Below are 12226 nucleotides of genomic sequence, written 5' to 3'. Positions count from 1 at the left end.
AGATTCTGATTAATCTGCCTGCATTCTTAGAGGAGAGAATCTGTAGCATTAATGTGTGCACTAGGATATTCTTTATCTTGATGTGGCTAGCAGATTGTATCCTTTAAAAAATGCTTTAAAGTGCTGTGACGATGGGAAGAGAATTACTGTTATTAAACTTCTCTAACAATTCTTTGCAGAAACTTGTTTTTCCTGATCACTGAGACTTAGCTGTCTTTGGAAACCAGATAAAAATAAACAAAACAAAAACAAACCACAAAAAAACCCCACAAAACAAAACCAAACAAAAACCCACACCCCAAAACCAAAAAAAAAAACCCCACAACTTCCTCCCTTCCACCCTCTCCCTGAACTGGATGTAATGTTTGTTTGCAAAATGCTCAAGATCAGATAACAGCTACTACTTTGGAAAAAAGTGGTAAGTTTTGACAACTCCTTGGCCTGAGTAATAATTCACTTAGATTTCTTGCTTGGAAAGCAATCTGTTAGCACAGCTCTCCTCCACACAGATTTTCTTAGGAAAGCCATAGATGGGAGGAGGTGATGTTTAATCAGCTGAGCTTTGTGTTGCTGTTGGCTTTCCATTGTTTTCTTCCACAGAAACATGAGTCACTGTGATCCCAGAATAACAACATTTAGAATGCCACTAGTGAGCTGGGAAGATACAAGTGAAACAATGACTCTAACAAGTTCAGGCTTAATCTTTCCTTATGCATTCGGCATTTTCTTCTCTGATCACAATATTGTCCGGCCTTTCCAACACCTTCGGACTGCTGTTACATGAGGTTTAGGTATTATTCAGCAAAAAACAGAGCTGTGAAACAGAACACGTTAGCTTAAGCATTTATGCTAAGCCCAAACCACTGCTATTTCACTAGCATGTGTCCCACAGCTAATTCTGGACTATCCATATGGATTGTCCAGAAATTAGATTCTTGACATCTCCCTAAGAGTTATCAGACCCTTAAATAATGTAAGTACAGTCTTCCATATTAAAGCAACGCTAGACTTTGTAGCTTCTTACCATGTAGACCAAGTACATTGCCTACTGCAACAGGGTGTTGGTAAGTATGTGTGTCGATGTGACTGAATGCTTTGTAGCTTAGTTTTGAGTAAATCAAATGATCTATAATTGGGGAAGTCCAAGATGGATCTCTTTTGCAGAATCCTGAATAGGACACCCTCACCTCAGTCTTCAGCATAGGAAGGAACTTCATTACTAAGAGACCTTTTAAAATTTTACTGTGAAATTGATTCAGTAATGTCTTTTTTTTTTTTTTTTACTATGTCAAAGTAAAGCCTAGGATAGAGATTAAGATTATTGGTTTATTGTTGTGTCCTGCAAGTATTAAAATACAATAAGTATCAGGGTGAGACATTCCAGAAATATGTGCTGGATAGGCACAAAGCTAGCTCGTGTAATTAGCAACTTATCACCCAGTAATTTGACTCTAAGTATTAGGGAAATTCTCTAAGCCCTTTCTTGGTTTGTGTGTTTTGTTTTTTAAACTCAAATACAGGTGGATGCAATGAATTCCAATAAACCTTACTAACATAAGCTGTCAGGTGTTCTGAGCCATTAGTAAAGCAAAATCACCCGCATAAAGCCGATAATTTTGAACTCTCCTGCATGAAAGAGGTTTTCTAAAAGTTATGAAAGTAACTATCTCAGAGCTTGAGATAGAAGTTCTTGGGACTGATCCATTGTGCGTTCCATTTACAAGGCAAAACTGCGTTTGCTTATGCATACCCAGTTCCTTCCAGAGGTGAATTTAACCATAATTGTTAATTCTACCTATAGTTTTCCTGGCCCTATGCCTTTCCTAGCCCTTTTTTTCTTTCTTATGATCAGGGGAGTTCCAAGTCCTGGTTTGTTTGTCTTATAAAAAGCACAGCCAGCTCTTTCTTTCCTGTGAGTCTGGCTTACTTGGCCAGCTGTTGTTTGAGGAAAATTGTGCCAGGAAGCCTGTCATATTGTATTTTTTAATGTGTTTTTCTTTGTTGCTGGGATTTAAAATTATTTTAGATCTTATGAAAAATGCTTGCTTAACAGTCTTTGCAGAATTAGGTTTTCTATTTATTGACAAAACCAGTAGGAGCAATGCATGTTTGCTCCCAGAACCTCTCAGAGAGTGTGTTTTGGTGGGAGTGGATGCGGTGAGGATGATGGTTGGGGGACCAAATCCACTTATTAAGTGGGCTACAGCAGCCTACAAGAAAAAAAGACTCCAAAGCCAGTTTCTTTTACCTCAGGCTATATAGCATAGCTCACTGCGTTGTCTGCATTATGTTGTCACTTGAAATTTTTTTTCCTTTGTAGGTCTGACAGTGAAATAGGAAGTAGCTCATCTTTCTGAAATGTTTTTTCCGGGCCAATGACAGTACTTTTAGTAGAAGTCAGATCTGTTCTGTTGAAAAAGTAAATAACTTTTTAGGCGTGTCTACACTTTAATCAGACCTATTCAAAAACTTAAAGACATATTCCTGGAGGAAAAACTGTGTTGTAATATTTAATTTTCAATAACTTCGAAATTCTAGGTAATATGACTGCAGTTTTAGAGAATGATAGCATTTCATTTGCTGGCTTGATCCTTCAGTTGTCTTCTCTGATGTGTAGCAGTTAAACACAGTTGGCATTGGTGGGACTGGAATGACGTGCTATGTGCTACATGGAGGACTCGGTCTGTGTGTTTCAGGTATAGGCTGAGCAGGAGAGGAAAAGGAATTAGTTACTGCTAGGGGAAAAATTTATCTCAAAAAGACAGTTTACTGTTTAAAAACCCCTGAGGTATCACCATGTTCCTAAACTGTCTAATTTCGTTGCTTTTTTTGACTATTTGTTTTTAAAGCTTCTCTTTTTGCTAGTTCTAATAGTACTTCTGTGATAGATTTATGTAAACTGTTCAGACAGCACAGGGTAGTCTGAAGATTTTTGCACAGTGAAGTCCTTTGTCATGGGTTTCTGAGCCAGTTTAGCATTTTGCAGTCCTGGCCATTGCCAGCTGAAGTAACTCCTGACTGTAAGGACCTGTGAGAAAGAAGCAGAAGAATGTCCTAGAAAAATTAGTGTTTGGCTACAGGCCACCTTGACGATACTTCCTTGGTGCTGTGAAATTTAGTTTCTACTAGACAACAGAATTTCATCTCAAGCTAAACCAGATCTACTGTGAAGCAGGACAAAGCAGATGATCATTGTCAGATACCTTGTGAAGGGTTCACTAACAGGTCAGTTGACCCAGTCATCTCAGCATATTTGCTATGAATCTAGATGCAGAATTCTGGAGATAGGAAATGGCCACTCTGCTTCCCTCCATGAACAAATCCAAACAAAGGTCACATCAGAGTGAAATTTCTTTTAGTCAGCCTATAAAATAAACAGATTGCCTGGCTCACATATAAATGCCAAGAGTTTTAAAGGAACTGTTTGAAACTCTGAAGATCTTAAGGTCCATAAGGAGTTGAGATAAGACAGAGAAAAAGACAGAGGGCAAGGTGTCAACAGCACATCTGAAATCCACTTTAACTTCAGTGCTTAGCATCCACATGAAGAACGGTTGTGGAATATTAAACTGAAACATGGTTGAGGAGAAGGGAGGCGGTTCAGAAATTTGCTTCCTTTGACGTTACTCAGTGACAGTGACAAACGCTGTAAGATTCAGACTGTGTGAGGGGGTTGGGACTTCCAGGCCCACATGCAAGCTTTTGGCCTCACACACCTGCTTTCACTACCCTGCCCTTCCTGTGTAAGTTTATGTGACCAGGGACAAGTCACTTATCTTGTTCTACCTTCATTCTTCATGTATGCAAAAAGGATAATACCACACTTGACAAGAATGTTGTGAGGATTAATGTCTAAAAGTAGTAAAGGGCTAAACTGCTATAGTAGTGGGGAGCATGTAAGTATTATAGACAGAGAGGCTTGGGAGTCCTCAGTGTTACTGGATGCTGTTGTAGCCCCTGTAGTCATTCCATCTCTGCCAAGCCAGAAGACTTGGTCTCATCTATCACACTCAGAACCAGCCATGCTTAGCTACACATTTGTGACCTCCGGGTGTGAGTATTACTGCTTATATCTGAGAATGAAGCCAAAGGAGAAGTAAGATCTTGTTCTGTTCTACTAACACACTGAAAAAAATAAGTGCTGTGCCTTAAACTTAACTAATTCCTGCATCCGTGTTAAGTAAATAAAAGCCAGCATGGGAGAAACCATGGAAGTTCAGAAGGAAACAGGAAGTCTTGTGTTGGTTTTTGTTATGTATTTTTGTTTGTGTTTAATGATTTCTGAGTGACGGACAATTGGAAATTCAAACAACACAGTTAAGAGTTAACAATCTTCACAGCTGAGAACAGCGAGCAGTGGCCAAAAACAACCATTAACTTCTGCATGCACTGCTTGTGTTTATTGAACTAGTATCCTGCACCCTTTTTTTCCCCCTCATTTCCTTTTCTAAGAGAAGTGCTTTGATTGTTCTTAATATGGCTGTGTTTCAGTTTTATGGTAGTTTTCAACTTTGGTGTTCTTTGTCCTCTACCAGGTGGCAGTCATCATGCTTTTTATTCCATAGTTTTTATTGATTTGATCAAAAGTAATTAAAGAGATAATTTGTTCTCAATTACATTTCTGTGAATTTCCTGAGGCTGGTAACTCTGCTCTCCAGCTGTGTCTTTCCCCAGCTCCTTCTCAAATTAACTTTGTTCTCACTATGAAAAAAAGCAGAATAGCGTGTTCTTTTTTTGTTTGTTGCATTTGGATTGAATAGAGACTCTGCTGCAGCAGATATCGATCTGATAATTTTATTAGGTACTCCTGCCTTGGTCATGAACTTTCATGTTTTTAGCATAGCATTCCAATAAGAAATCCCGTGTTAGACTAGCAGAAGTAAGAAACTGCTATTGTGGTGCAAAAGGGTTTTCTTTTTTTTTTTCAATTTAAAATAAATTACATTAATTTCTATTAGAATGAATTTTTGAGGATCCAAAGTATCATTGGGACGTTTGGTCTTCTGGAAGAAGATTTGATGAGAACATTTGTAATTCTGACTTCAATAAGGCAAAATATCTAGAAAACATTAGCTATGGGTGAGTAATATTATCATGGCAAATATGCAACCAAAAATGTGAATAAAAGGTGGTGAGAGTGTTGCGTATATCTAAATTACTGGCATGTTGCCTAGAGACCATGTAAATGACAAACAGAAGACAGAAATATTAGCATAGAGGGATGTCATACAGAAGTGATAATTTTTTTTTGCTTGCTTATTTGCATTGACTTCCAAGAACATGTTTCAAAATTTTCAAATCATCTTAATGAAAAGAGTTTATAAAGACTGTAAAGATGGCAGCTCAAATAACGTAGCTGCTTAAGGGGTTAAAAGTAACTGTAGACTAAATGCACTGACAACAATGGTATTATAACTGAGACTAATTTGATCTAATTATTTTACAAAACTTACAAAGCTTATCAGAAAGAAGTAAATATTATCTGGAGACAAGAAAATAAAAATGGATTTCCCTGAGGAATACAAGAAACAGAGGGAAATCAATGGAATAAACAATACTGAGCTGGTTTTATTGTGAAAACAACAGTTTTTCTATACATAGGCTTTCCACCACTATAATATCTGAGTGCTTCATAGATGTTAATGAATGAAAAGTGTTATTTTTCCCAGGTTCCAGTATAAGTTGGGGAATGACCTATTAGAGAGCAGCGTAGGGGAAAGGGACCTGGGGGTCCTGGGGACAGCAGGATGACCACGAGCCAGCACTGTGCCCTTGTGGCCAGGAAGGCCAATGGCATCCTGGGGTGTATTAGAAGGGGGGTGGTTAGCAGGTCCAGAGAGGTTCTCCTGCCCCTCTGTGAGACCACATCTGGAATATTGTGTCTGGTTCTGGGCCCCTCAGTTCCAGCAGGACAGGGAACTGCTGGAGAGAGTCCAGCGCAGGGCAACAAAGATGCTGAAGGGAGTGGAGCATCTCCCGTGTGAGGAAAGGCTGAGGGAGCTGGGGCTCTGGAGCTGGACAAGAGGAGACTGAGGGGTGACCTCATTAATGTTTACAGATATATAAAGGGTGTCAGGAAGATGGAGCCAGACTCTTCTTGGTGACAACCAATGATAGAACAAGGGGTAATGGGTTCAAACTAGAACACAAGAGGTTCCACTTAAATTTGAGAAGAAACTTCTTCTCAGTAAGTGACAGACACTGGACCAGGCTGCCCAGGGAGGTCTCCTTCTCTGCAGACATTCAAAGCCCACCTGGACACCTTCCTGTGTAACCTCATCTGGGTGTTCCTGCTCTGTCAGGGGGATTGGACTGGATGATCTTTTCGAGCTCCCTTCCGATTCCTGACATTCTGTGATTCTGTAGCTGGGATAAGGTGCTAAATGGTTTATTTAGGATGTCAGTGGAAATTTCTGACAGAGGTGAAATTGAATCTACTTATTCCAAATTTCATTCTCATGCCTGCACTAGCAGACAACCTTTCTCTTACTTTTCTGCTGTCTCCTTCCATTTTTCTGATATGTCTATACTGACAGTAACGTGCTCACTGGAGTGGAGAAGGAGACCTGACAGGGCTGGAACTCCCTCACTCATTAAAAGTACCTGTGGTAAAACAGTGGGATGAGTGCCCCTTTCTGTCGATATTGGGACCAAGCATGGAAGCTGCTGCAATAGCTCTTATCAAGTGCTCCCCTTGGCAACAGAGATTCTCAACTGCGAAGTGCTTTGCATTATTGATATGCTACAGCACAGCCTTAACAAATCAGGTATCTTGTCTTTGCCGACATGTGTTTACATCTGCAGTTTTAGTTGTGGCATTTTTTTAAGCTGAAGCACTAAAAGAGCATTAACCCCAAAACAATTTTAATTTTCTGTAATATATTCGTAGTCAAATCCTTTGCTTCAGAGCCTCTTGTGTTTAATTGAAAATTCTCTTTTGGTCCTGATGCCTGTTCCATGTTACCACATTCTAGTGAAAGGGCAGAAAAGGTCACTATTGAGCAGCAGCAGTAAAAGAAGAAATAGGAGAAAAATCCTGAGTACTTGGCTAGAATCCTACCTTTAAAATTCGACACTTATTATTGTACCTGCAGAACAGCAGTAGTCATCTCTATACAAAGTGCTTCACAAAAGTGTTCTAAACATTTTTGTAAAATTAAAAAATACATTTCACCAGGTCAGTCTTGCATTTGGATGACTAAATGTTGGTTTGTGATGAGGCTGTGCTGATTTATTTCCATCAAAACACATTCACAGGCTGCAAATGTGATCATAATGCTTCTGTTCAAGTGATATATTAGAAGGAAGAAGAGTGCAATAGGTGTGTCAATCTGCTACTTTTGACAATAACATATAAGTGTAATGAGTTAGCCAGAAGGAAAAAACTTGAGGAGTTGCCAAGGAAATGAGTTCTTTCACCAGCTTAAACAAAAAAATTGAAAATGTACAGCCTAAACGTATGTTGATTATACTTCAACTCTGCATCTGCAGATGGTAAACACAGCACCTGCACAGGCTATTTCCACAATAAGAAGAAAGTTGGAAATTCAAAACATAGAGAACAACATCTGAAAGATGACAGGTGTATGAAATGGAGAAAATGTTTAATAAGAGGAAGGATTTGTCAGAGTTGAACAATTTTTGATCTCCAGAATTATTTAGAAGAGAAAGTGGTAGTATTTGAGAATTGTTAGGATAAAATCTAGAGTGTCTGCAGGAGGTGGGTTTTGACTGAAACAAAAAAGAATTTGTTCATCCAAAAATACTTTACAAGCCTTCAGTTTTCTTTCTAAAGCTGAGGACACAGACAGAGGAGCTGTCCCTGGTAGGAATGCCGGGGTTTCCTCAGTGCCAGCAGCCCCCTGGGGCAGCTCGGAAAGGGGTCACCTCCAGGTCCCCAGGAGCAGAGCTATCGACAATCGGGTGGCATCGAGCTCCACCTGCTGCAATATTTCTGTACTTCATTTCACCTAGAGCTGCTGGATGTGATCACAAGAAAAATGTCTGTAATCATCTTAATGGAAAACTTTTTGGTCGTTTCCTTGTGTAATCTCCCTTTAAGATGATGTTTCGTATATTACTTTGATTTTTTGTTTTGCTTTTTTTTTTTGTTTCTGTTTATAATTATTGTTTGTTACATATGGAGTTGTATGAGATTTTGTTACTTCACCATAATGAAAGCAGGAAATGATCACCAAAACAGGTCTGTTGATGACTTAAAAGCAAATTAGATGAACTATGATGAAAATCTTCATAAGCTGGGAACACTAAAAAAGACCAAACACCCAAACTCCAAAGGTTGTTCAGATTGTCACGATAATATATTGTTGAGTTTAACAAATTAGACATGCCAGTATTGTTTTCTCTGTTTTTATATCTACACTGTAAATTAAAAAGATAGTGTTCTACTGTTCTATAATTATGTACTATTACCGTTTTAAGCTCAGATTGCACCTTTTCAATACATGCCATGGTAATGAAAGATAATGTTGTAGAAAAGGAAGCTATTTCCTTCTGTTTTCTGTGATAAGGCTGATTGAATCACATTATCAGTGCATGAGTGGAGGGGCTGATATATGCAATACCTCTTTCCCTGAGCAACTGTGCAAAGGTTGGCTGAGTTCACAGCTCTTTTTTCCCTCCTTTGTGAACTGGCAGAGCTGGCTGGCCAGAGGTGGGATGCAGGGAAATGTTGCACCTGAACAAACTTGTCAGTGTTCTGTGGCATTAGATGCTTGAAATGGATATGGATAAATGGCTCCAGACCCTTTGAACTTTTGTTCTGCTGAAATGTTACACAGGAACACAAATTTTGAAATAATTTTGTGCCTTCTCAAGTCAAGATTCCAACAAGCAACAGGCTCTTCCTCTTAATTTATTTTTTGAATACTTGAATATTTCCAGGCCTTGGTCTGTTGTGCAAAAGCTGTGCAGCATGGCAAGCATTTTATCCACAGCTCTGAATCTGCTGTGCAGTCTTTCAGCCTTTTTTGTACGTTGACTGTACTCTGACTGTATGGATGCTGCTTGCTGGAGCCTCTAGCTTTGCTTTGCATCAATAAATTAGCTCTTTGATCTAAAACTAGTGCAGGAAGGAACTGCTGTTTTCATATCAGTTTAGCCTGAGCATGATACACAACTGAGGGATCTGAAGACTTTTATTCATCTACCTATGTAATTTTTTTTTAATAGGACGCAATATGTCTTTCTTCCACTTGAATAAACTGATGGTTGAAGTAGGACTAAAAGTGTGCTTGTGTTTGACTTCAGGGCTTTTTATGTGTCTGTGCCTTCCTTGTGGGTGAAAGCACAGATCCAAGAATAGTGGTCTATCACAGTTTGTGTCTTTGGGGAAGAGCAATTACAGGTAAGTAATTTCCCCTTCCTGGTTTTGGAAATTGGATTTTCTTTTTATGTTAGACACAGCACTCTATATAACCATTTTCTGAGAGAAAAGTTTTCTAAGCATTTAAGCATAGTAATTCAGAAAGCATGTATGCATTTTGCACAGTAGCTTGTCAGCAGAGACTTCATAGGAGAATTGATTTGTGCACCAAAGTTACTTAGTGATGTTGTAATTTTTTCTACAATAGATTAGTCATTATTTTTGCTTTAGTTTGTATCTCTGTAGAAAAACTTATTTGCACCACTTGATTTTGAAAATTATGACCTACAATTATGCTACAGCACAGGTGACTAACAGTATTTCAAATATGGTGACACAGTTTTGTTCATTTTTTAGGAACCAGTGAAAACACATGTGGAGGAAAAACCACCCAAAGAAGTGGCTGAAGTTACTGCTAACAAGTACCCTCTCAATCCGAAGGTGAGACTACTGATGAAACCTTGATTTAAGATGGAGTTAAAGAAAGCGACAAACATGTTTTAATTATTCATATAGATACCTGTTTGAATTCGAGGTTTAAAACCTTACTGTACATAAGGAACCAGCCTTTTTTTGACGACTGAACATTTCATAGGTTTTATCTAGTGAAACTCTTTCTGAAAGTGTTAGAAAAAATTGCTCATGAGTGAGATGTAAGGTTGTTGTAATTCGGTAAATATAGTGTTCTGAAAGTTCACTTTAGCTGTGTTAGTTATTCCATGTGTCAATTCTAGAAGACTGACCTTTAAATTATATGACGGTTTATCACAGAAATGGCTAATACATTCAAAATTATTTTTTATTTCAGAAATTAATATTTTTATTGAAGTAAATAGGTTAATCTTGCACCCTTAGATCTCAGAAACCTGAAGCAGCTGCTCTTTTGGGTGTTATGAAGAGCTGCACAATTTCACAGTTGTTGATGATCTTGCCTATACCTGTTGTTTCAGCCTTTGCCTGGCGTGACCTTAACCTAAAAACTTAAATACTGTAAGACCTGGCAAAAACTCTATTTAGATGCCACTTTTTGGTCAGCACAGAACAGTCGAATCTCCTTGTTTTGAGTTCGATTGAAAATTTTTTCTAGGCTGAGACTTGTAAAAGATTTCTCTCCCATGCATACTTTTGTACTTTGTTAATGCATAATGACAAGAGTCATTCCTCCAGTCTAAGCCATTGAACAATCTCTTCTTCCTGTTTTGTAGTTTAGTGAAGCTCACAGCTGCTTAACTGCCTGTAATATCTCTGTCAAACTTGAAGTCAGCCAATGAGCTAAAGGCTGTTGGAACACATGCACACACAGGCATGCACAGCAGTGTGCTATCAGGCTTGTTTACATGCTTGTGAAATGACACGATGCTGTCCCAGATGATGACTGTCTCAGAAAACATTTGGTGATTAAAACTGAACTCTGAGACTGCACATACCTTCTCTATGCTAAGCTATTCATAATTAATACCATAATACTTATTTTCAATGTGATCATTTCTAGCCTGATTCATTAGAACCAGTGAAGAGGCTCTCCCCAGCTAGAGAAACAGGAAAGGAGCTGAGGACTCTTAGTAAAGCTCTGGCTCATGCAAGGTAAGGGAATCCAGAGCATACAGAAACAGGCTTGTCACGGTGAAAGGAATGTTTGCTTCTGCAATGGCAGCAGTTGGATTATAGGCAAAACAATCAACTGTACTAACAGCTTAGAAAAGATGGTTTACAATTCTTCTTTTATAGGCTTTATGTATATTCAAAATGTTGTCAATGCAGAATGAGGGATGATTGTTTGATAGCTCTGTGTCAGTACTATATTGTCTATAAAGGTGCATGTTACCTTTTTGCAGTCTTTTTCATGACACAGTGTTGTGCCAAAATTAAGTAGTCAACAAAGCAGTCAAAAATAAGCAGTGTTAGAACACATAATGATCATTATGTGATGGAAAATCATAGTGAAAATTTCTACCACTATTACAGAAATACCTGCATGGATTCATTTGCAATATATCAACTTGAGTCTCAGGAAGATGCTGACATGGAAGGAATAGATTTTCGTACCCCTTATCTAATGGATACTGAGCTGTTATATAGGATCCCAAATCCCTGTCCTATTATACCTTTTAGCCAGCTGAGTTTGGACAGCAACTATTATTTGTTTGATGGGACTGACCACAGAAAGTAGCTGGTGTGCATGTTTTTCCTAGAAAGTATGTTCTGTTGCCACTAGACACAAACTCCTGTCCCAACAGGGCATTTCTTATGGTCTCATTAAAAAAACCACCACCACATGCACTAAAAAGAAAACACACAAGGAGACCTATTGGGAACAGGCTTTAGCAAAGAGTATGCTCTCATTTAGGTGCTCATATTCTTAAATGCACTTAGGTTGTATTGTCACCCATGTTTCACCACTGTCACTGCAGGTGGTGATAAGTTGACAAGATTGAGGTGATTGAGGCTTCAATATGCTTTCCTGTTGCAATCACACATTCTGATTGCACTCCAAACTCGCCTACAGAGACCATTCACTCTATTTGCTCAGCGTTAGCTTAAACAGTTGCTAAACTGCATAATAAGCCTTGTAAGAGGCGACTCTAGGGTTTTCTAAATTTTCCTGGAACCTCCTAGCTTTCTTGATGTGAGTGTGAAGCTAAGAAATGAATTAATTTGCAACTGAAACAGCAAGCAGTAGTACAAAAAGATTATTTACATCTGGCAAGGTTTAGTTACAGCCTGCTGCAAATACAACTGACAAATTATCACTGCCAGCCCAGCAGGGTACAGATTACACAAGTGTTTCAAGGTTCCTAGACTCAGTCTTTGAAGAACATTCACTAGATAAAAATGGTTGAA

General features: G+C 38.6%; 1 protein-coding gene across 2 annotated transcripts in view; it reads left to right on the top strand.

The window, feature by feature from the left end:
- Positions 1-12226, top strand: part of CCDC60 (coiled-coil domain containing 60) — a 50706-nt gene that overhangs the window by 15051 nt on the left and 23429 nt on the right. For both annotated transcript variants that reach the window (XM_065033780.1, XM_065033779.1), the window contains exons 2-3: positions 9743-9826; positions 10878-10969. In XM_065033780.1, coding sequence (XP_064889852.1) covers positions 9743-9826; positions 10878-10969 — 176 coding nt within the window. The remainder of the gene's footprint in view (positions 1-9742; positions 9827-10877; positions 10970-12226) is intronic.

This window comes from Columba livia, chromosome 17, assembly GCF_036013475.1.
Source record: "Columba livia isolate bColLiv1 breed racing homer chromosome 17, bColLiv1.pat.W.v2, whole genome shotgun sequence".
Lineage (NCBI taxonomy): Eukaryota > Metazoa > Chordata > Aves > Columbiformes > Columbidae > Columba > Columba livia.
The sequence above is the reverse complement of the archived record's forward strand: the minus strand, read 5'-3'. Positions and strand labels throughout refer to the sequence as shown.